Raw genomic sequence first — 26,216 nt, forward strand, 5'->3', positions numbered from 1 at the left:
GAAGATAGAAGTAGGTGTGTGTCTTACATCCCCCAGACGCAAGCATGTGCCCAGGCTGTGGATGACGTCCTCGGCGAGGTCCGAGTGGTCCGAGTCCCATACCAGGCCGATGCTGATGATCTCAGGAGAATTCATCAGGACACGGCGAATGCGCAACATTTCTCCACAGTTACTCTGAGAAACAGAAACAGAAGATCTACTGTTTGACTATGAGACCAAGACACAAAAGCATAGGTTCTGTCAATCGGTGGCCTTTAAATAGTGAGAAAAGAAGAAAATAGATAGTCTTTGGAAAATGTCTGCAAGTTCCAGAGAGGCCTTATGTTCAGCACCCAATGTTCTAGCAGTTTTCTTTGAGTCACTGCCCACCACTGAGCCGCTTGGCAGTAGAAATGCGGAAACAGGAGGAGAAAACCCTGGCGATCAGTGGCACGGCCAGCCTGACCCGTGCCCGCCCCAGCTCTGCTTTTGTGCAGTCAAGAGGGAGAAAAGCCAGCAGGCTGGCACAGGACCAAAGTAGGACAGGGATTAAAACAAAGAGCGTATTTCTCAGAACTGGCCACAGAGCGTCCCCTGCTTTGCTCTATCTCTCTCTCACTCTCTCTCTCCTCTCTCTCTCTCTCACACACACACACACACACACACACACACACACACACAAGTGACTGACTAATAAAACACAAACGCCAAGGGTCCCATCAGCCAGCAGTATTGCTGGGTGTTCTTAAGCCTGTCAATCTGGGTGCCAGAGAGCCACAAAACAGTCTTCAGCTTCAATTCCCCACCACATCTCAGTTCTGCCAACCCTGGGGATCAATCCAGGGCATGAGTACAAGCCGTAATTATAAGTGAAATTAAGCTGAATTCTGATCTCCTAATCCATATTAATCCAGCTGAGATTAGCATCAAAGGAAATTGCGAGATAGTCCTAACCAGAGAGAAGTGCTCTAATTTTATTTCCTTGTCATGTCTGAAACACATGCCCACTCACATGGGACTAAAGAGCAAAACAGCAATAACTTAACAGCAGTTTTAAGTGATAGGACAATATGGTCTCTCAAAACATCACAGAATATTGTGGGTATCATCAGGTGGCAGTTTTTTTTTAAGTGCTTTCACACACCAGTGAACAGTTTATATGTAATCCTATGTGAAGCAGCCGCAAGGAGACAGAATGCCACTGATTATAAAAAGTGCTGCTGTCTGAGTTTTTTGCTCCCAGAGGATTTTCCTAAGTAGGAAAAAAACTGCCAGGAGAATTTTGCCCATATATATGTATGTATATGTGTGTGTGTATGTATGTATGCTCACCGGGCAGTTACGCAGGTCTCCCATGGTGCTAGCATTGCGCAGAAGCTCACCAAACATGTCCGGGGTCGGCTTCTCCCTGCACTCAAGCATTCGCACGGCCTGGTTACTGCAGCAGAAGAGCAAAGACACAACCTTGTCCTCAAGCACCAACTATTCACATGTGCAAAATTGTTGCATTTTTGCAACAACACGCAAAAAAGCGCAGTACATTTAAACATACATAGGAAAAACATCCATTATCTAGTTTGACACCGACGTACCACAACATTGATTTTGGTATAAAAACAGAATAACCTCCCATTATAGTCCATATAGGTTTTGTTTGTGAATTTTTTTTTTTTCATCTGCTTATGTATCTCTACTAATACCTCTTTTTTCTCTGAAGACCTAAAAAATACAGCTTTGAACTTGCATTATGTAGTTACAGTATGCATTTTACAGATAAACTAATTTCTCAACACTGCACTTAGACATCTACTTTAAAAACGGTAAACAAGCTTTCCATTCCTTTGCTATTTTAGGAATAATGTTAAATTTTTTATCTGTGGTAACTGCTGTTACATGCCAATGATCCATAACATCAAAACAAGAAGCAAAATAAATATTATTGATTATCTTGTTACAATGCCACTCATCAAGGGTTGGCACATTAAGCAGCAAGTGAACATTCTATTCTATTAACATCAACTGTTATAGCTGAACTGGCTGCCACCTAACACACAGTATGAATGCAGATCAATTCCCGCTTTCTGTTTCACCCAGATGAGGATGGGTTCCCTGTTGAGTCTGGTTCCTCTCAAGGTTTCTTCCTATTACCATCTCAGGGAGTTTGTCCTTGCCCCTGTTGCCTTCGGCTTGCTCACCAGGGACTATCTGACCATTTTAATTCATACACATTCACATTACATACAAACTTAAATCTTTCTTTTGATAATGTAAAGCTGCTTTGCGACAATGACAATTGTTAAAAGCGCTATATAAATAAAATTGAATTGAAAGTTTATGTGTTGGTAAAATGTGCAAATGTAAAAATCTTACAGACTTTGACATAGGCTCAAGTGTAATGCCTAGATGTCTGGGTCAGAGCATCTCTAAAACACCAGGTAGAATAGAGTAGTCTTTATTTTCTTTGCAACAAGTACAACGAAATTAAAAGTGCCATCCCTCAATTAAAAACATTTTTCATACATTTTACATAATCACAACACAATTACAGACACACACACTCACTCACACTGCCACAAAGCATGCATTCCGTTATTGCACAATCCACAGTCATAGAATTTTTGCATTTATTGCAGGAAATGCATAAATAATTGAATCTTATTGCATATTATTTGCACTGTTTATAGCAGCATTCAGTACATTTATTGCAATAGGATAAAAACTGTTTTTATATCTACTGATTCTTGTTTTTAATGTTCTATACCATCTGCCCGACAGCAGTAGATCAACCAGTTGATGTCCCGGGTATGAATTGTCCTTTACAATTTTATTGGCTAGTTTAAGGCAGCGAGAACTGTGTAAAGAAGGACAACTGGTAAAACCTGCCACAGGTTTATGAGTGCCCAAGGCTCCAGAATATACATGCACCAAATACACCCCTTCTTGGCAATGGAATATGGTATTCCATAATAGCAGTGGCCTTTTGCAGGAGGATAATGCTACACTACAAAAAATGTTCAGAAATTGTTTGAGAAACATGACAAAGAACTGAAGGTGTTGACTTGGCCTCCAAAATTCCCCAGATCTTCATCTGCTTGAGGATCTGTGAGATATGTTGGACCTGCAGCACCGGTAAAAAGTTAGGCAACTAACAGGATTAAAAAGAACTGCTGCTAACATTATGGTGCCAAATACTACAGCACGACTTCAGTGATCTTGTCTAGATTTTTCAAAGTTGTTCTGGTTACACATGACGAGACCCCTTCGGTTTTATGCAGGTGGTTTTAGATGAGTGTATATAGTGTGACAGTGGGGGTGTGTTCGAGTGTTCTGACAGAAAGAAGGTGCGTCAAACCAGTAGATAAGACACTATTGAGAATAATCACGTATTATTTATCAGTTTCAGGTCTCCCGCTCATGCCTCTTCTCATACATAAAGACACTTCAAACATAGCTGAATATCTAAAGTCTGCTAAGCTATTAAAAATGTAACACGATTATTAGTGTGGAACCAGATATTTAACATTCCAATTTTAGGCAGCAGTACAGATCTACCATGGCTCTTATTGACCATTTCACAAGTCTGTGTTTAAATGAGAATAAAGTCCCATTTATTGTTAAATAAATCTATTTGATAACACTGAACGCTCGCAAATACTAATCACAGTCACTTTAAACGTACCTAATAAATATGTCAAACAAGTTGTCTCTATAAAGTCCTCATGATGCTGTTGCCTGTTCTCAACAAATCAGTATTCACTTGGAGGCACAAGTGGCAAATGGAGCTTCATCTAAGAATCCATCACTCCATTACCTGAAGTAAAAAGAAGCCATGTTTAAGCATCTAATATTTCCCAAAGCTTACTTTGATGTTTCAAAAGCATATCTACAGCACCACCACATTGGCTGTCAGCATGTCCTGATGATGGGGGAAATGTGCCGAGACAGACCCTCAAGGGCTCAACAACAACTATGCACAGGAATGAAGAGCCAAACAGCCACAAACACTGGATCCAATCAATCAGATTGGAGCTCTCTGCACAACTTTCCAGTTAACCTATTGTCCTAAAGATGTCAATAAATCCTACAAAGGAAAGGGACTAATGTTGTATTTAGACTTGTATTTAGGCTTTAGCTGATCAGACTAAACATATGCTTTACATTGCTTGCACTGAAATATTCATTCAAATTGATATTTTGCATGCAATGTATGCATTTTGAAAAATAAACCAGAGGATCATGGAAATTCACAGAGTAAGACATGGTGACATACAGGAATTATATATAGATCATGACAGAAAAAGAAAAGAAAATTGCTCATCTATCCACTTGTCTAAAGCTCCACATGTACAAGCACATAGTAATCTTCTTTAAATAGCTTCATCTTCTGGGATGATCCAGAAACCATTTAAAGTGACATTTTGGAAATAGGAACTGATTTAAGTTCAATTTAGTGAAGGTGACAAATAATGTTCACCATTTTCTCTGCTGCTTCAGACCTCACTCAGCACTTCTGCACATTCTTGAGAGAATAATTTAACAGTCCCATCAGCCATAATGCTGAAATATCTGACCTTTATTTTTCACGTTTCTTATGTTTGTTATTTAGTTTGACACTTTTGACTCTGCTTACCAGTTTATGCTGACCTTGCAGTTTCCCATAAATTTCAGAGAACATTGTGTCCAACATTGCATACAACATTGCATCCTATACGAACCTACATTTTTCTCTTTTATTCAAGAAATTTAATGATTAATATTTGTGACAGTGGATCCTGGTATGCAGTGGTTAGTACTTACCAAAACATGTTCAAGAATCATTTCGAGAAAAAAATAAAACTTTTCAAGTGTTGATATTTACAGACTTTGTTGCCAATGTATATGCCAGATATTATAGCACACATTCAGTGGTCTCACCATGTCATGGACGTTTGGGTGGCACATGGGTGACCTAGACAATATTAAATAGGTGTTATGGCTGAATGATTTATACAATATCCTTTATACTGTATATACACACCATATTGTGTCCTTCAAAGTTACTGAAATGGGAAGGCCAAATCTTTTGTTTTTGCAATATGCTGTATGCTGAACACTACTGGCAGAAGGCAACTATGCTTAAGATACCATCAACCTGATAGCATTATAACAGCTCATCATGCAGCTGTTGCAAGAGATGCCAGCATTGGTTCAGCGTCACCACTCGTCATTGCTGGAAAAAGTCGCAATGCAACTGGCTAAAGACCATCTAGTGGCATATCATCCCTCCTTTGCTGCTCCTTTTATATTTACTCGCCCGTGTGATGTCCCTGCTAATGCCCTTTCTCAACTAATCTTAAGGCAGTGCTTGACATAGGGGAAATTCAGAAGTTTCACAGTGACTGAAGTAGCCTGGTGGTCTGATGGATCAGTTCAGTTCTGTGTGTATTATAGAAAATTTTAAATGGCGTCTTAATTTAGTGCAAAGCGAATGTGCCTTATTGATGAACTGCTTGATTAGTGTTTAGGCATGGCTCATATATTATATTTGACACTGGATTTGAATATTTGGATACTCCAGTATCCTGGGACATTGGAAGCAAAACTTTTTCTACACTGTTTGGATTACACCAGTTCATGACACATGTTCAGTTCATTTCAGTTTGCTGCAGCTCCCAGGACATTTTATTATCATCAGAATCCTCCATTCACATACCACTTATGCCACTGCCTATTTGAATAATATAATCAACCTAAAGTTGCTGTCCTTCCCCAAAAAAGACTGCTGTGATTGCGGCCTGCGCTTGACCCAAGACCAACGGGTGTCTGTGGCTGTCTCTAAAGCTGGCTGGCTACTACAGACCTTTTGCTTTCACATGACTACAATCAAAAAACAGTGTATTGTGGAAGTACTGTTAACTGACATTAGGCTTTATATTTTCATTGATAATTACATGTAATTTTTATTTCTAAGCCAAATAAAAAATTACAGACAATAACATCATAACCTTTACCGGCCCACTGAGCTAAATTGAATTTTTCGAAGTTATAGTCCAATCACATTGCCATTGAGCCAATCAGATTTTGGCATCTATTTACTCTCTGGCATGACACCATGGAAGTATTTTCCAGGAAAAGAAAAAAGTTAAATTTGTGCTAAATACACCATAACTTTGCAAGACACCAAATCCATTTATCTCAGTGGGACTGCAGAAGCGTCATATCAGTCTGGAATGCATTTTTTACACAGAAAGAGGGTTGTGGAATTTGGCTAAGATTACTCACATTGTACTCGTGTGTCTGTGTGACAAAACCTAATAATCAGTATGCAGAGCAGAACCATTATAACAACCAAGACCTATTGTAATGTACTCACAGTATATGCACTTTACTTATTTGAAAGAATTTAAACTATCCATTTAACGCCTCTGGAGATGTTTGGGAATGTAGTCTAAGCTCCAAGCCCACCAGATTTCACGCCGCATGATTTATATATTTATGTGGTACTTCTGCCTTCTTTCCACGTATTTTGGTAAACGATAGAAGGCTTTGTTATCCGTACCTTGCCTGTTAGTACACACCACTGCACAACGATCTCAGGGAATTTGTGGATGCATTTGTTTTGCACTGCCATCTGGGTAAGACCATGGCAGACAGACATTGTGACGTCAGATGCGAAAGGTCTATAGGAGGTTTGTACCTAATTATTTAGTCATCACCAGCCTGCTGACTGACCTCACTTTGAAAAATAAGGCAGCTGCAGGCTGTATAGTTCCCCTGCCTGAGACACACGTGGGGGTATGTGGCAGTGGGGCATGGTCAAGCGTTGCCTGGAGACAGAGAGAGAGGCAGTGTGGTCCAGCAGGTAAAACATAATGGCTTGCTTGTGGACATTGTTCCCAAGCTTATTAACGTGGCTATTTGTGCTGCAGGAAAAGCCAGTAACAAGAGAGAAAAGCTGTCAGGCCCAGAGCAAAGAATAGTGTGCGCATGTAAGAAATAAAAAGGTCACTGAGCAGAAACCTCGAACCTGCCGCCTGTTCCATAGTTTCCTTAAATTTTCAAAACACTCCAATCAGCATTTTAGCTTGCATTTCTGACATTCTTGACAGGTACCTTTGTGGCTAACCACACAATTTTAAATTTAAAATCTGGTTGCAGATCTAAACTAGAACTAAATCAAACACTGACATCACCAAACTGTTTTGTTACACTTTTGGGAATGATAGGGAAAATTCTGGTCTATTGTCTCATAGTTTAAAATGAAAAAAGCAAACAGGTTGTCCTTGATGTTCCAGTATTTTTAAAGGAGAATGTGTATGTAAGGGCATTATAGGGGCGTTAGTGGCTCATTATGGTAAAAAGAGTTACTGTTCAAGCCCCAGCTCTGCCAGATTGCCACTGTTGGGCCCTTGGGCAAGGCCCTTAACTCTGTCTGCTCCAGTGGTGCCGTATAATAGCTGACCCTGTGCTCTGACCCCAATTACTATCAAAAAGCTGGGATATGCAAAGAATAAATTATTTCACGATGCAGTAATGGATGGATATGAATAAAGGCAAAAAATAATAATAATAACAAAGTGACCTTGTATGGATCTTAGTAGTATACTTACTTGTGTAATTTGACACTTTTTAGTCAAGGGCAACAAGAAACTAAGAGATAGTTGTTAAGGTTTTGGGATGCTCGTAATTAGGACAAGATTTAAAAATTAATATTTACAATTTTCATTAAAAGTAAGCCAGCTGTTACAATAATTTTGCCCATGCACCCCATGTTAGTATTTTGTGTGTGTGTTTGGGTGTGTGTGTGAGAGAGAGAGAGGGAGAGAAATCTGAGATGCTGTGTGATTACCACAGGCAGAATGAATGTGCATCTAGCACACAGGAACACTCTGTCCTTTTTTTTTTCTGTTACGCTGTGATGCAAGCAGCCACACACTTTACTGCAGTGTGTGTGTGTGGGTTGGGACATAGACAGGAGTTAGAGTGTAGACACAGAGGGGTATTAGAGGTAAGGAGTATGAGTGTGAACTAGGATATTTATGAGTGTGCAGCAAGTCATACTAAAAGCTCAGCAGACATCTGCTACCTCTCGTGCTCACAAAGCTTGGTGGACTAAATACAATCAATTCTGCTGCTTCCCGCATGTCCATTACGGAGGTCAAAACATGCCACTTCTAAAACAAAAAGGCTTCCATATCCTGCCTTCATGAATTATTTGCTGCTTTTTATTTGATTAAAATGTTTGACCTCTGTCGCAACCGTAGAAGATTGAACCTGGACGGATGAAGTAGACAGATTTCAGTGCTTATCTGCGCTCCAACTCAACCATGTCGTCTTTAACACGTGGCACTGAGAGGAAAGAGAATACGCTCAGGAACGATCCTCAGTCACAGGCTACATTTATAATGATGGTACATACTGTAAAAAGCTTGAGTCTCATCCTGATATGAGAAAAGATCGGATAAAGATACTCAGACACTTTAAGAGGATTACTGTGCATGTTTCTCTCAGGGCTCAGAAGGAAATGGTCCTTGTCTCTAGAAATACCAGACAGACTTAAATCTGACTACACATAAACTGAAAGTAAGGTAACAGCATTTGAAACACAAGTTGCTCCTAAAAAATAAGAAACAAAAAAAGAACCCATTATAAGAGGTGTATTGGAACTTTGCAGTAATGTATGTCCAGATGTTGCGGCAACATCCGATGGGATTTCCCAGACTGGTAGAAAAATTGCAAAATCAACACATTTTGCAGGCTCTGCCAAATACAGATGTGTGGGTCAACTCTAACCACAAGAGGCCCAAAAAATCCACCTAACTTTTACACAATGTTTTTATTTATTTATCGCAATAAACACGCACTTACGTACCCAATTAATGTAGACACATATCCGTTGCATGGACTACAACGCAGTAACCCATGTTGCGAACAGGATGCAAACTAGAGATAATTGACATTGTTTTTTTGGTTATAACGATAATATCTATAATCTGTTATATGGAATATGTTGCCTGGCTGCCAAAAAATAATGGTGATTAATGGTGGCAATTAAAGCAAAGCAGACTGCAAACTGTGCTTTGAAACAATATCAAGATTAAGAACTACAGCATCTTCCTGCAATGTAAGTCTACTGAAGGAACATCTTAAACATATAACTCAGCACGAGAAGATGATTGTTAGCAGCATGCTAATTAGACTGCACATAATGATAGACGCTAGGTGTACAAACTAAATTGTACACAAAAGCCAAATATCTAGCTACGAAACCTAAAAAATACAAAAAAAAATTCTGTTGACTGTTATGACAGAGCACTAGGGAAAGGTGGATGTTGCCAGAGTTACTGACTTTACTGGAATTACAATCTTTTGCACTTTACTGGAATTACAATCTGTATTGGAGGTCCAGTTCCAAGCACAATGACAGGAAAGTGCTTTGCTGCTGCAGTCCTACCCGATTCAACATCAGTTCTGTAAAGAATGTGCCTAGAAGCCTTTCTAAAAAAAAACAAAAAAAAAAACAATAACAACAAAAACAATGATTTGAGCAAAAAATAAAAAAGCACGTGTTAAGAAATTCTGGGCCAATAAAAATGTTCAAAGTTATAATTTGGTCGATAGCTAATACTGAGGTTTTTATGTTCGATTAAACTCTCACTCATCATGTACACTGGGTTGCAGGACCTGGAGCTTATCCGAGTAGCCTTAGGGCACAAAGCACACTAAGGTTGAGGACAGGGTGCCAATCCATCACAGAGCACACACACATACACTGAAACGCTCACTTACACACTACGGGCAATTTGGGAAAGCCAATTAACCTAATCTACATGTTACTGGACTGTGGGAGGAAACCTGAGTACCCGGAGGAAAGCACGGGGAGAACATGCAAAAACCATACACACAGAGGCGGGAATCGAACCCATATCCTGGAGGTGAAAGGTGTCAGTTCTAACCACTAACAACTCTTGTGTATTTTGGATATTTCAGGATATTTTCTCATGTACATAGTGACAGAAAAAAACAGAAAAAAATATCATTGACTAGACAAAAAAAAATAGTGTGAATGAATGTGTGTGTGAGAGTGTGTAAGAGTGAGTGATTATGTAAGGACTGAGAAAGAGTCCGTTCCCGCCAAGACTTCCGTAACATTGCTCCACGGAATGGCTCTCGCGGGTCTGATATGTACAATGACAGCTAATAACCTGTGATATAAAGCCCCATTTCAGCTTTGTAGGTATGCTGGTAGTGGAGCTGGGGTTTGAGCTTCACTCCTTCCATCCTCTCTCCCTCTCTCTCTCTCTTTCTCTTTCCACACACTTCTGCTATCAATTCTACAGCACAGCCGTCAGTCCACTCAACTGAATTGGAGCAGTAACAGTGGAGTGTGGCTCACGCTGAGATACCTGGTGTGTGTACATGGGAATAGGTGTGTGTGCATGAATGACATAGTTCTCCACTTACCAGAGAGATGTGGTGGAGATGTAGTGCACCATCTGAATGAAGGGGAGAGGGTCCGAAGTAGCTCCACAACTGTTACACACGCACTGATAGATGAAGAAAAGCATTAATAAAGCATGCATTCTCTTACACATAAAACATATAAAACATGACAAACTATGATTTACGGCAGAGAAATAACTTTGTTATGATTCCACTGGAAAAAAATATTGAATATAAGCAGCTGGGTCCAGAATTATTGGCACTCTTTAACACTCCAGGCAAACTTTATTGAGCAAAATAAAATGGACACACAAGACCACATGGTAAAATTATTTAAAAGGTTTTACAAACGCCTCGAGGGCTCGTGTTACATGGGTTAAACAGAACCATAGTATGATTTTAGTAAAATAGGAAGTGTTAAGGGTTGTTTGTATAAAGATCTTTCAATAAAAGCTTTAACCCAAACATAGGGCCTTTGAGTGGCGCAGTAGTAAAGTGCTCGCCCTATCATCCGGAGATCGCTGGTTCGATTCCCGGGTGATGCTGTAACTTCTTGCAGCCGGAGGTCTAGAAAGAGCTGATTGGCCAAGCTGTCTCAGAGGGGCGGGATGAGAGGTATCTTTGGCTCCCACATTAATGACGGCTCTACAGCCAATCAGGGGCGTCTGTGAGCTCACGCACGCGGAAAGAGCGGATAGCGCTGTCCTCCGGGTGTGTTACGCCGTCCCCAAAGGTGCGTGAGCGAGTAGTTCGAAAAGATGGGGAGAACATGCAAACTCCATGAACACAGAGCCGGGAATTGGACCCGGACACATAAAATGTCTTGAATTTCGTCCCTCGTGTCAATATTATGTGTTAATTTGTGTAGATTTATGATCAATGATCCCAGTCAAGTCCATTTTATTACCAGGTTGTAAAACTACACAATATACAAATTGAAATTTAAGGAGGTAAATACTTACAGTATGCGAGGCACTGTAAATTTAAATTATCACAGAGATTCTATACCATTAAATTATTTCTTCACACATTTTGATAATGTGACATCTTTGGAAACATCCATAGTAGAAAGAATAAATCGTGGAGCACAAAACTGGATTCTACAGTGATCAAATCAATCTCCAGATTTAAAAAACATGTGGTCCAAATAGGAAAGTGCACAAGGGCAAGCCTGAGAACTTTAAAGAATGTAACTGTCCTGCCTGAAGTATAGTCCATGATCTTTACATGTCTCCAACCATATACTGTAAGAGATTACAAATAAGATTCTGTGCCTCACTATAAGAGTTTAATTTGGATTTAAGATTTAATTAGGATCATGGCTACATCAACACAACCTTTCAGCTTTAAACCTGTTTATAAAAGTACAATACAAACAGGAACTATAACCTTTTAATTTAGAAGCAATTATAGTAATTATTAAATTTTTTGCAATATTTTTCATATATAAGTTTTAAAGCCTTTTTTTGTTTATTTATTTAAACCTTGTGTTAAACTCAAATTTACTAACATCTTTTATCCTTGGGGTCAATTTGACACCAGCAATTTCAACCTTCAGAAAATTATCATAATTAAAATTGTTACCCAAGTTTATGTATAAAAGTCACCGAATATAAACCAAAAAACAAACCAAAAAATTCAATCATTAAGTTTAAGACTTTAAACATTGAATGGGGTCAAAGAAAACAGAAGGGTTAAGTTGAGTTCATTTATATAAAAAATTGGTAAAATAATAATAATTTGGAAAAAATGGCCTTGTTTTTTTTGTTGTTGTTTGTTTATTTACACTTCTATAAATGTATCAACGCTGCAAATATGCAAACGCTTCTCTGTACAACCTAACAAGGGATGCTGGACCTTGAGCTCATTTATTATAACTATAATAACAAATGAGCAAGAAGTACAATTACGATTTCTACAAGTTATCCACTTTTTATTTTTTTAATAACAAATGAGCACAAGGTCCAGCATCCCTTGTTTGGTTGTTTGCTGTCAAAAAAATCTTATAAGTTTGAACCAGTGCAGGAAAAAAATATAAAGTGCTTAATATAATATTATTCATTATTCAATATGTTCACTGATTTCGAGCTCAAAATATTATCTTCACCAAGGGTGCCAATGGTTCTGGAGACAAATATCAGAGAGGGTTGTTCAAACAGTTCAAACCTGTTCAAATAGTGTCATAGCAAACTTCTGGTGTGGGATGCAATGTTTGGCTGTGCAGATGTCCTCTTTAGTCTCATCGGAAATGTGGAAGTGGATGCGCATGAGCAGGTTCTCCTATCCAGAGGAAAAAGAAAAAAAATACATTTTTCACCTCTTTCTGTGTGAAGTGTGTGTGTTTGTGTGTGTGTGTGCTTTCTGATCGCCTGAGCTGTCTGGGATGTCTAGAATGTTTTGCACTAGGGCTCTGCTGCTGTGTGCTGTATGAAAGTGAGTTGTGTATCTGTGCGTGTCGGGTGAGCCGGGCTGGTCCGTTTCGTTTATTCATTTTTCACTGTCAGCACTCACTTCACGTTAATCTGATCATGAGAAAAGAACACATCTATATTTCATAAGAGGCATTTTGATTCCCCAGCTAAAGAAATTTTAAATCAATCGATCACGCTGCTGGTTCCTGACGCAGGGAAACACAACGGGGAAGACAGTGATGAAGTGCAAGAGGGGAAAATGGGAGAAAAAGGAAAGGAGGAAAACAGAGAAACCTTCAGCTAGAGACATGTTCTCTTGTTGAGCAAAAAGTTCATGTACTGTGTAAACGTCTTGAGCCAACCCTCATTTTTTTGCTTGTTTAGCCACACAGTGACCTACTGTGGCCGGTGATTAGTATCCCGGTGATGCTGAATGCTGAACGGTTGGAACAGATGAGAGGGGAAATGAGGATGCTGCTGAGGTTGTTACATAAACAAAGCATTTTAAAGGCACATAGCCTGTCACAGTAAAACACTTGTTTCCATTTTGTTAATTACATTGATTATATTTAAAGTAATGTAATGTCATTTCATTTAATACAAAGAAATAAGGGCTGACTCAAGACTTTTGCACAGTACTGTATCTACACAACCTAACAGAAGTAAGTGAACAATAACACTATCAGGATGTTAAAGTGCCATCATTTCCTGCTTTGGCAGTAATGGAGTTCCGTCATCCACAGCAGTGCAGATGTTCGGGGAACATAACCAGATGCGAAGAAATAAAGAATGCTGCAAACGTGAAGCCTCCCTTCCTCACACTAGGAGGCGAAGCAATATGACGTGGTATCGGAGGGCATGATGAGTACCCAGCTGGCCCAGTGCCTGTCTGTGGCTCATAAATGAGCTATTCCAATAAAACCCAAATTCTCAGTAGCAACCAGATTTAACAGCTCTTCGGTTAAAAATACCGGGCCGCAGCCTAAAACAGCACCACACTGCAGAACTCCCAGAGAGCTGCTAATTGAACTTAATATCACTCTCATGACGTCGTCTTTTGTGACCCGGGGCAAAAATTCTCTCAAACGTGGACTGTACAAAGTCCTGACACATACAGAATCGGCTGCATATAAATTGCTATTTAAGATGGAGCTGATCAGAGGTTCCTTCAGCAAGTGAGCTTCAACTGCTAAGACTGTGAATGATCTCTGCAACACTCCTCAATCGCCTATCTGCTTAAAAGCAATTATCAGTATTGATGTTTTGTGTCCTTTAAGGCCATAAATGTTAGATAAACAGAACCCTCACGCTTTAATCAGAAACAGGCTAAACAATCAGGTTTGGTATAAGTGAAGTGGGTGAGGGTGTGAAAACTAGTCTGATACAGTGTGTTACCATACTCCAAAAACACCCTGTAATAAAACTACAGTCGTGGACTAATTAATGCAATTATGGACTAACACATAAAGAATAAAAATAGGAATAAAAAGACACTGTCGATATCACATGCAAAGGCAACCTAACCTTAAAAAAAAAAATCTGTAGCCATTATAACCTTCCTGTGACTCGCTACACTATCAACGTTCTTTGCACATGCGATATGTGAGTATATCTTAATATCCCCAAAAGAAACTATTTAATATCACATTAATGACAACATAAGCAAGAAAAGTGAGAAAGGAGGACAGATGAAGAGTGAAAACTTTGAAAAGAGTTCGAGAACAGGAGTTAACAGGGAAGAAGAGTTAAAAGACATAACGAGTCTTACAAAGCACTCAGCAGCGTCGTCCATGATGCCCAGTTGGAAGCGCTGCTCATCCTGGAAAGTCTTAGCCAGGGCACTGCGAAGAGCATCTGATGGCAGCACCTTCTCACTGCTGTACTGGAACTGGGCAAAGATGCTCTGCAACAAACAAACAAACATGTCCTCATGAGCCCTAGCAGGACAGCCATGCTGTCTGTAATTACTGTCACAATATCAGTTCAGCATTCATTTCACAGCGACACTTGGCCAAGCTAATGCTACATTCCTGCCTCACAAATTTTTGCCTAAATAATTTAAGAGAAAGAAGAAGGAAGGTACAGTGGAACCTCGGATTACGAGCATAATTTGTTCCGGAAGTGGGCTCGTATTTCAAAACACTCGTAACCCAAATTAAATTTTCCCATAAGAAATGATGGAAACTTAAATTATAAATTCTACAGCCCAAAAAAATAAATACATAAAAATAATTAATACAAAATATAAAGTAAAAATAAAACAAATTAACCTGCACTTTACCTTTCAGAAAAGTAAAAAATAAATCCCGGCAGATAAGTGTTTCCGTTTCCATTTACGCAGGCGCTGTGTATGTGTGTGTGTGTGTGTGTGTGTGTGTGCATGTGTGTGTGTGTGAGGCTAGAGTAAGTGAAGACTCTTGCAGAGTTTCTTCGAGAGCAGAGTGTGTGTCTCTTGCCTTAATTTCTGTGCACCCATAGCCGGCACAGTGTCAACTTAAGCTCGCGCACACACACACACACACACACACACACACACACACACACGCACTGCAATGAGGGAGAAAATAGATTTTTTACCTCTGTATTGAGAATTTCATTTGCTTTACTCGCACTGTTAAAAAGAAACAGTAGACACACTGTACACACGCGCTTCCGAACACAAAATAAAATATGTTTTACACACGTAGTCACAGTGTTACAGTAAACAGTACACACGTGCAAGGATGTTGATTATACCAGTAAGAGACGAGCACTAAGACCCAGCAGGGGAGACGATTCTGCAGCAAAGAGAGAGAAAAACCGTTAGCTCAGTTGTGATCACGCGCACTCGGAGTCAAAACAAGAAGCGCATGCGTGAAACATGATACTCGGTGCTCATAAACCAAGACAATGCTCGTTTTTCAAGTAAAAATTTTATTAAAAAGCTCGTCTTGCGGAACACTCGTAAACTGCGGTACTCGTAATCTGAGGTTCCACTGTAATTTAGTTTTAAACATTTACAATGGAAGTGTTAATCTTCTTGAGTCTTGTTAAGACTGTTATGGAGTTTGAGACAACTGCTTCACTTACAGTAATACAGCCAAAAACTTTCATGTAGTGAGACAGATTGCACCAAATTGTGCATTAGTGTGCTTACATTTAGGCATTTGGCAGACGCTCCAAATCAAAAACAACTTACATTTTTTTTTATCTCATTACACATCTGAGCAGTTGAGGGTTAAGGGCCTTGCTCAAGGGCCCAACAGTGGCAACTTGGTGATTGTGGGATTTGAACCTGGGATCTTCTGAACCATAGCCCAATGCCTTAACCACTGAGCTACCCCTGGCCTTTACAGTACCTACGTGTGAATGAGTGTCTGTGGGGGCCACTGGGAGAACAGATCTCCTCTGATTTTCAGTGGTGTAATCTGGAGATTTGAAACTCGGATTTCTTTCTAAGAAAAGTTCTGAAGATTCTAAGCTGGAGTTGTGCACTAGAACCAGGATCTCATATGATGTAGTTGGCTGGTGCCATGTTTCAAAGGAACCCAGTGATGCCAAACTTGTGTCCAAACTGGTACCGTGCTGGTTTTCAGTTAGAAAGAAATGGGAATCGGCCTGAAATCGTCAGGTCACAAGAGAAAATAAATAAAAAGAAGGGAAATCTGCTATTTTGTGCATCTCTAATACAGATGTTATCTGGCTGTTTTTCAACCCTGAAAACACACACAAATGCTATATTCTGAAATTGTTCTATGCGAAAAAGGATAATATTTCCCTGTAGTCTCATTTACAGTAGCCCATTGTTCCAGCATTTTCAACCAGAGCCATTGTTTAAAACCATCAATAGATAAATCCATTGCCCTGTCCATCACTACTGGGGCTGCTATTGAACTCTCTAAAGAAGTGCTGTAAGTGAATTGTCTCTCATCTCGTCTAAGCTGAAAAGCAGTACTAATGGACTAAAAACACTGACATTAGCAACTACCGTGATGACAATAGTCACCTAACAGCTTTACCACTAGACTTTACTGCTGTTGTGCTGGACACAAAAATCTATGTAAAAAGGATAACAGGAGCAGCAATAAATGCAGGCACACACACACACACACACACACACACACACACACACACACACACACACACACACACACACATTGCTATAAGCATAGCTATGAGGGTGTTCCTCAGGGGCTGATGGCACTGGAACAGGTAATGCAAAGAGGTGACTGCAGTACTGCACCAACATGAGCCAGAATGTAGAGAGGGAGGAAATGAGAGAGGCAGAGGGGTAGTTTGTATCACTGAGAGTGAGCTAGATGATGGCAAATTTCCTCCATTCCATCACTCCCACCCTCTAATCATGCGGGTGAGTCTCTGTGCAGAATATCGAATCATTTCCACCAGCCAATATTTTTAATGCCCTTCTTATTCTCTCTCTCTCTTTTTCTCTCTCACACACACACACACACTTAAACATTGTCTCACTCAGTCATGCTTTCCTTCAGACATCCACAGACATTCACTGCCACTTGCACACCCCTTCGCTGCTTCATTTTCAGGTCTAATATTGGTCTAGATATGTGTCGAGTGGAGGTCCAGTGAGCAGATCAGCACTGCAACTGAACCTGCTCCGGAATGCATTAATGCGTGTGTGTGAGAAAGAGAAGATGTTTTTACACTTACATCTTACCTAAACCTAGTATTAATTATAGGCTTTATTTTGGGGAATGACAGTCATTACAGGTTTCTCCTATTACAGAGATTTTTTTTTTTTTAAATATGTATAGTGAACTGTCAGGGCATCACTACTGCTGTAAACTAAAAAAAATGGAAGATATGAAACTTAAATGAAAACTTTCTAATCAATGTATTTAACAATCAATATTAATCATAATTCAAATTTGTTATTTTAAGATGTAACCAAATGTTACTGATTTCATCTCTAGGAGCATCAATGTGTCCGGTCACTCTGGTGTAGCTCTGATAGCCCTGACAGCACATCTGATATTGCGTCCCTGGTGAAAGCAGTACCCTGAACATCTTCAGCCTTGTACTGTATGTAATAAACAGTAGACCGGAAATACACAGTGGCATAATCTGAGGAAAAGCTGGATAATAAAGATGCATGTTGCAGACGTACTGTTAAAGTTTCTGTACGTACTGTAATAACAAGACTGGGTATGAATGTATCCATATGTATCAACTATGAGGTGATGGAGTACTTACACTACCATTTAAAAGTTTGGATACATCTTCCAAGATCTGCCTGCTACTTATGCCCTGTAAAGACTATAATGGCACTAATCTGAGGTGATGTTTGTTAATTGGTGATTTTGTGGCTGGTAACTCTAAATGAACTTCTCCTTTGGTCTTGCTTTCATTGGAAGGTCTTCAGAAGAGCCAGATGCATCATGGTGCTTGTTTGGTTTTACAAATGCACTTGACGATACTGTTCCAGAACATGTGGCCTTTGTGTCTTAAAATAACAGCTGAATTATTGTTATTTACCCCCACCTCTGATTTTCTGCCTAAATTAGGCGAATTCCTCCCCGTCACTAGGGGGCTTCCACATTAAGACTACTACCACCACTCAAGGTATGTATTCCTCTATATAATGTGTTATTTCCACTTGGATGGGAATGCTTGGAACAGGTAAGAGTGGCTACCCGGGTGTGATTCTGTGGTCTGTAGACTTGGAATAAATATACATTAAGCACATCGCTGACTGCTGAGTTCTAATTCACAGGGGTAAATCACACTCCTAGAAATAAAAAAGTCTACAAAGGTTCCTGGAAACATTTTATACTTATGGTGTATCCTTAAGCCATGTTTAATTAAGGAGTCTAAAACAATCTCAGGACAAACCAGGATAAGACATCAGCTTTTACACCTTTAAACCAGTCCCTTGGGTTTAAAGTGCTCAGGTCCAGAGAGGGGGGGTATCTTCAGTGTGAAAATGTTCAGAGAATCCCCTTTCCCTAAGACAGCGCTGCAAAATGGGTTTCTGCTGACCGATCTGTGAAGTCTGGAGAAAATGAGACTGTTATTCACACAAGATCAAAGTTATTCCACCGATCCCAGAGCTGCAAGCATGTCACCCGTCTGCTATGCAACCATGCAATAACAGTAACATGCAGGGGGGGCTACACACACACACACACACTCACACCGACACAGTTTATTGCTAGCTGCAGGCCCTGAGGCAGTGTCTAAGAGATGTTAACCTCCACTCAAAGACACAAGACACCAACATATTCTCTGCACTGCTTCAACTCACAAGGGCACTGAGAATAAACACACACACACACACACACACACACACACACACACACACACACACACACAAGATAATTAACTATGTGTTCTAATTTCTACAGTAGCTCCAATTAACAAAATGTTCCAATGCAAATTAGTAAAAAGATGGCGATAACGTGTATTCTTATAAATCTGATGAAGGTGATTTAACGAGCCGCGATATCTGCCCTCGGCTAAGCGCTCGACTGCTGCACTGCTATTGACCGAATACTTTGTTTGACGGAGAAAAGGTGTAGTGACAAGGATTATTTTAGTGACAAAATTCCACAGCATTGGTTACAATCAACATCCCTTCAATTCATATATTGATTTAAACTCACTCTCTCATGGTCCATACTGCTTTATCCTGTGTACAGGCCGGCAGAGGACTTAGGGCACAGGGTGCCAATCCATTGCTGGGCACACACTTTCATGCACATTCACACACTACAGGAAATTTTGGCACGCCAACTCTGCATGTCTTTGGACTATGGGAATAAAATCTGAGATTTTACACACAGACCCCAGACAGGAATCTACTGTATCCCTTGACCCTGGAGGTGAAAGGCGACAGTGCCAACCAGTGCCAACCACTAAGCCACCATGCCACCTATATTGATTTTTATTTTACTATTTAAAAAATGCGGATTGGCACCCTGTCCAGGGTGTACCCCACCTCGTGCCCTAAGCCCCCTGGAATAGGCTCCAGGTTCCCACGACCCTAAATACAGAATAAAGCGGGATAGACAATGAGTAAGCGATTTGAAAAACACACTGCTTGGTCGTACATGCTAAGATTCAATCCCCTGCAGCTTTGATTACAGCATACAGTGTGGTGGCCTGTTTATGTGTGAAAATTATGATTGCTCATGCTCCCAGAACCACTCTTTCACAGTTTGAGTCCGGCAATATGCCTCTTCCATCAGTTAGAAAAACCCCATAGATGTGATAACCTGGTCAGTCAGTACATTCAGATCATCAGCTGACTTCATTTTATTGCCACATAGCATTGCTGAGTCTAGACCTGACCAACCCCAGATCATAACACTGCCTTACTACTTGTACGGTGGGCATAACTGAATATATGGAATGAAACCTGAGATAGTTACATATACACACTGAATGACGCATAGCTAGTATCTGCTGAGAAATGATTACCATTTTGTGCTCTTAATCTTGAGGTCTAAATGGGCTACGGGATTTGTAGCAAAACTGATGTAATTTTATTGGTTGTAAATCAATAGAACACTTGGCAAGCCCTTAAACTAAGAGTAAATTTAGTTTCCTAATTTCAAAATAAAAAAACATGTTTTCACACTGTTCAGTAATGGAATTGCATAAAACACAAGACGAGCGAACTAACTTAAAAATCTGGAACAATTTGCGCAGATGTTTTAAACTAAAGTTATTTAGATTCCTTAAAGTAAATGTAAGTGTGTGTGACTATATGAAATAAAATAAAAATATAGAAGATATTAGAAAATAACGTAAATGCAGATAATCTGTTCCATCCAACCAAAGATATTACCAATATTATACATTTCTAACACTATATTAATATATTTGCATATATAAACAATAAAAACATTTAGAAAAGGCATGTAAATTAAGTAAAATATGACATAAATAAACATTAAACCTCACGTGAACCTCACGTAATTTATCTCGGCACTGTCCGCTTTAAACTAAAAATGGATCCCTTTTCTTTTTCCTGTCATGCTTGTTAACATTCTTTGGACGATGGTGCTACGTGTTAAAAAAAAGAAAAAAGCAAATAAAAAATCCTACAAAATAACTTGTAAACTCGTTTCACTTGGCATTCTACTGACACCAGCAAGTTTTGAACAGCTTCCGGATGTACTGCACGCGCAACTTAGCCAGCATTCGGTTTGTCTCGGTTCATTTGCTTGTATGCTGAAAATGCTTCGTATCCTGGGGCAAATTTTTAAAGGGCAAATTTCTAAAAAGTTTTTTTTTTTTTGAGGGAACAGATTGCTGATTTGATGTGAATTGCATCCAAAGGAGGTTTGAAAGCAGATTCAGACTGGATTCCTTAAAGAAGTGCATCGGTCTGAACGCTCTACCCGCTCAAATCAGAGCAACCTGACACAGGAGTCCAAGTCCTCATGATCTGTGTGTATGGGACATGGATCCCCAGCTAGGAGACAATGGAAGAAGAAAAAACAGCGAGAAGACAATGAAAGAAACAGACATAAATATAGGAAATAAAAATATACATTTTAAGGATCTTTTTCCACTAAATAGGTAAAAGCCACTTCCTCAAATTTTTTCAATTAACCGCAGGATTAAAATGCAAAACATGTACAGTCCATGTACAGTCCAATAGCCTATGTACAGAGAACTAAGTAAAACGGTTGATAGCACTTTGGGAATATGCATCAGTACAGGCAAAGTTGGAGGGAATGTACAGAAACAGAGCGATAGATAAGGACATATCATGCTGCATGCGAGTCTCCGGTGACGATACTATAGCAACTAATGCAGATATAAACAGAGCCAAATCCGATCTGGGCACTTCCAAATAACAGTGTGGACATCCCGAAGATCATATTTGTGAAACAAATCGGGCTTGCCTAAAGTCTAAAGAAGGTAATAATAATATACCTAGAAATAATAAAATAAATATTCTGGACTATAATTAAAACATGAAAAAGTCCCTGATTTTAAGGCACCTATTTCTGGCCAATTGAAACACATTTCAATTTAGATTAATAACTCACAAGCAAGATAAATCCAGATCTTTCATGTCTAGTGTACACATACAGTATCACTACACATGCTCACCCCCAAACCCAAACACACACACACACAGACACATACTGTATAAACAAAACAGCAGATGTCTCAATTATATTGGTCAAAAAAATCCTGCAAGCTATGCATCTGCTAGTTTTTGCTGCAATAACGGATTTCAATCAATATATTATATTGTTATTGTTGATAAATATGGATCATTCACATAACAATAATTCCTATTAAATGTGGGCACTTTCAGGGAGGATGTCGGTTTACACTGCGAACATTAAATCCATTCTGAGTCATCGAGGCTAAATCAGATGTAAGTTAAAAAAGTGAACATGGCGCATGTTTTACTTTCTACTACTTTACCACTGAATTGACTTCTGTTGTTAATGATGTACTGTAGGTACCATATCTCATCTGTATTCTACTCCGTCTGCGTGCTGCAACAATATTTCCAATAAAGTATCCTGTCTATCTATCCATCTGTCTGTCTAACGGGTTTTTTTTCGTTGTCTTACTGAGATCTCCTTTCACTTCTATTTCCATCATGACATTTTGACAACTCTTGCATATTAAAAAGGTGAGGGAAATGTTTACAGTGCTGTTCGTGGGACGTAACGGCTGTCAGCTTGTGGATATTTGACTTGTTTGTGATTCTTACTGTATATGGGTGAGTGGCGTGCAGCGTTTCGCTGTCAAGTACTGCTGCCATTGCTGTTGCTCACCCACTGCTCAGTTCACAGCATATTTTTTCGAGAGGAAATGCAAAAAAAAAAAAAGACTGTCATATTCACGTAAAAAAATCCCAAACGTCAGTTTGAATATTGTACAATATTGTTGAATATTGAATATTGTACATTTTGGAACATATGTGCACACTATAGAGATCAATGTCCTGGTGTCTTATCCGAAGTGCATTCATGCCCCACTATGACCTTGCTCAAGATAACGATGTACTGAAGATGAATTGATGGATTTTTCTGCTGTACAGAACAAAGGCACAGCAGTGACTCATACGGTAGTCGGCTATTGGATTCAGAAGAGTACCTAAACAATCCAAAACCCATAATAATTTGTACACAAGCACACAGATCGATGAAGTGTCTCTTACACACAAGACGTCCCCATATATCAGCGTGACCAAAACCAATTCATAGGAAAACATATGTGTTTCTGATATTTTAACATACTTTTCACCCACTGCCCCTGTCAGCCTGCCACCCACCCTCATTACTGATATACAGTACTACTACCCCCCCCCCCCCCTCTTTATTTTTTGATGTGTGCGATGCATATTTGCTTTTGTGTTTAATCAGGAAATGGCTTAGGACTTATATTTACAGTATGATTGTTGAATATAAACTATTCCAAAATTACATCATGTGTATGTCAAGCGTTCACAGAGTCTGTCGAAACACAGCAGACAGATCCAGCATGTCAATCATCATAGTTTAAACTGAACCCAGAGACTAGAATTAAGGGTGTTATTTTTTTCCCTTACACACTATCCTCTACATTCGTCTATGTCTACTGCTCTAGGTTAGCTCCCATTTATCCACCTAGGAATCCTCTGCAGTCCAACTACAGTAGAGACCGTGCAGGCCAATGGTGACCACTGTATTTAATCCCATTTTCACAACCGTGGCAGTACCTCCGGGCAACATTCACACACGTATTCACACACTATGGGAAATTTAAGAACACCATTTACTCTAATCTGCATGCTTATGGACGGTGGGAGGAAACCGGAGTACCCAGATAAAACACACACACACACACACACACACACACACACACATACTCCTATATATTTTTAGAGTTAACCAAAACACCTTGTTGGAGATTAAGGGCTTACAACTTTAAAATTCCTTAAAATACCCATAATCTTAGTTTCCTATACACTATTTTAGGCAGTCATTTTAATATAGAACGGCAAAAGTGAAAGTCATTATTTTGTCTATTCTTAGATTAACACAAATATAATGCACATAAAACACACACTGATTGTTAATTTGATGTGTCCTATATTATTGGAAAAGTCTCTTTACTGGCTAAAAGGGTACCCATGTTACGGCACAAGTTATTTTACATGGTATTTGCTTATTTTGGATTAAACAACATAGATATTTTAATTGTCTGAACTCTTCATCAAGACCAGATGGTTTAGATTATGATGTCTCTGTGGATTCAGTGGTAGGGCTCTGAATGTAACGATGCACATATTCCCATGTAACTGCTGGCAATAACAGATAATAAAATAGTTTGCAGAGATAGAATCAGAGATAGATCTTTATACTCTCTAATGATATATTGCATTACTACATTCCTGGATATTTTTAGGCATAAAAATGATGTATATTATAAAGTGCACGCTTTGGCAGAAATGTGCCACTACATTTACAAATACATTCACGCATTTGGCAGACGCTTTTATCCAGAGTGACTTACAAAAAGTGTACCGCGCCGCTTCCGGCACAATGACTTGTAACAGTTTACTGGAAAAATTAAATGTATTTTTTTTAAGCTTACTATCTTGTGGCATGCAGTGCAGACAGATGATAGAATATTGGAACTATTGGTCTTTATGATCAAAGTCCACATTTAGTAAGACTGTATTTAGTAAGAACGATACAGTATTACCAAAGAGCTCACACTGGAGATCAACTGGAGATCACAAGTGCGATTCTTGATGATGCCATATACTGTACTCTCTCTCCCCATCAGGGACACTGGACCCCTTTGCCTAACCTTTCTTATTCTCATACTTCTAATTAAATTTTTAGTTAGACATAATTTACTATTTCATTTAAGCTTTTCTTAGGATATACAGTAGCATTTCTTTTTTTGACATTACTGCTTCTCTAGGACAGATAAATATTAGGACCTAACCTTTTCATCTTTACTTCTTCTAAACCCTAAGCTTACTGTATTATGCCATTTCTAAATTGAAATCACAGTATCATTGTAAGAAGCAGGTATAAATTTGTTCATGTTTATTTCAGTACACTAAGACATGATTAACAAAATATCCTAAAATTGCTTTTCCTTCACTAAACAGAATACTTGGATATTTTAAGATGAGCGGGAAAACAGCTGTTTATTAACTCCGGATTATTTAATTTTAAAGTTAAAGTTACAACAAATAAGGTGTGGTATAAGACTTCATGTGTGTCTGTCTCTCTCTCTCCCTTGTTGAAGGGTAAAGTGCAAAAAAATTGGAACTGGGCAATGTCCTTCTTGCACCACAACAGAGAGGAAAAAAAAAAACAGGTGCTGATGATGTATGTGAGCTAAATGTCACTATATGTTTTACAAAGAATATAAGCTTGTACTAGTGTGATGTGCACTCTTTTCTATCAGTAAAAAAAAAAATTGACTAGAGAGTGCAATCTATGATTGTGTTTATAGATGATTTTATAAATTGGTTTAGTTTAGTTCTATTTCTGGATATCCTAAACTATAATAATAGTTGTAAAAGATCACACTGCATATAAACTGCAACATGTAACTATTAAATGTACCATTTTGTATTTAAATGTATTTACAGAGGTACCTCAGCATACGAGCGCCCTGCCTTAAAAATTTTTGCCCTAAGACCTTGCCATGTGAAGCATTTTTGGCATACGAGCGACCTAGCCAGTCACATGTACTTACAGTTGTGCCTTCTTCCAGTTAGTAAAAAGCCAAGCAAAACGAGTAAAAAGGCAAGCAAAACGAGTAAAAAAAAATTTTTGTGCTTTTTTTTGCCATTTTGTGCAAGATTTAGTGAAGACATACTGTACCACCATGGGACTAGCAAGAACAACAGGAAGCCACTTTCAGTTTAGTTTTTAAAGCAGCCGGAACCAAGAGGAATCATAAATTAAGGTTAAGTGATGTTTAATGTTTCTATTTATTTCATATTTTACTTAATTGAATCTCTTTTCTAAATGTTTTGATGGTTTTTATATAAAAAATATTATTATGAAAAAATTGGATCACAGTGTTGGAAATTGGTACTATTGGTAAAAAATATTCATTGGCTGGAACGGATTATCTGCATTAACATTATTTCCTATGGGAAAACGCATTTTGCACTACGACATTTTGCCTTTTTATCATAAAGAAACTCTACATAAATTGCCTGCTATGAGAAGTAATAAATTGCAGAGTTTTGTGATTAAATAATTGCACCATAATTACAATTTTTATGTGGTTAATTGTAACATTAACTTATTAAAATTGATTATCAATCGACACCAGTAAACTGGTGACAGGAACATTTTGGAATAATTTTAATGCAGTTGTTTAAAATATTACTCTTTACAATGCACCATAGCTTAATTAATCCTCTTGTAAAAAAAAATTATGTTCTTGTTTTGTGGA

General features: G+C 38.8%; 1 protein-coding gene across 7 annotated transcripts in view; it reads right to left on the bottom strand.

Annotated features, from left to right (window-relative positions):
• Positions 1–26,216, bottom strand: part of usp54b (ubiquitin specific peptidase 54b) — a 136,029-nt gene that overhangs the window by 24,700 nt on the left and 85,113 nt on the right. For all 7 annotated transcript variants that reach the window (XM_053511509.1, XM_053511504.1, XM_053511503.1 and 4 more), the window contains 5 exons: positions 14,581–14,715; positions 12,568–12,681; positions 10,423–10,505; positions 1,312–1,417; positions 28–174 (listed from right to left, as the gene is read on the bottom strand). In XM_053511509.1, the coding sequence (XP_053367484.1) occupies positions 28–174; positions 1,312–1,417; positions 10,423–10,505; positions 12,568–12,681; positions 14,581–14,715 (585 nt within the window). The remainder of the gene's footprint in view (positions 1–27; positions 175–1,311; positions 1,418–10,422; positions 10,506–12,567; positions 12,682–14,580; positions 14,716–26,216) is intronic.

Source organism: Clarias gariepinus, chromosome 14, assembly GCF_024256425.1.
Source record: "Clarias gariepinus isolate MV-2021 ecotype Netherlands chromosome 14, CGAR_prim_01v2, whole genome shotgun sequence".
Lineage (NCBI taxonomy): Eukaryota > Metazoa > Chordata > Actinopteri > Siluriformes > Clariidae > Clarias > Clarias gariepinus.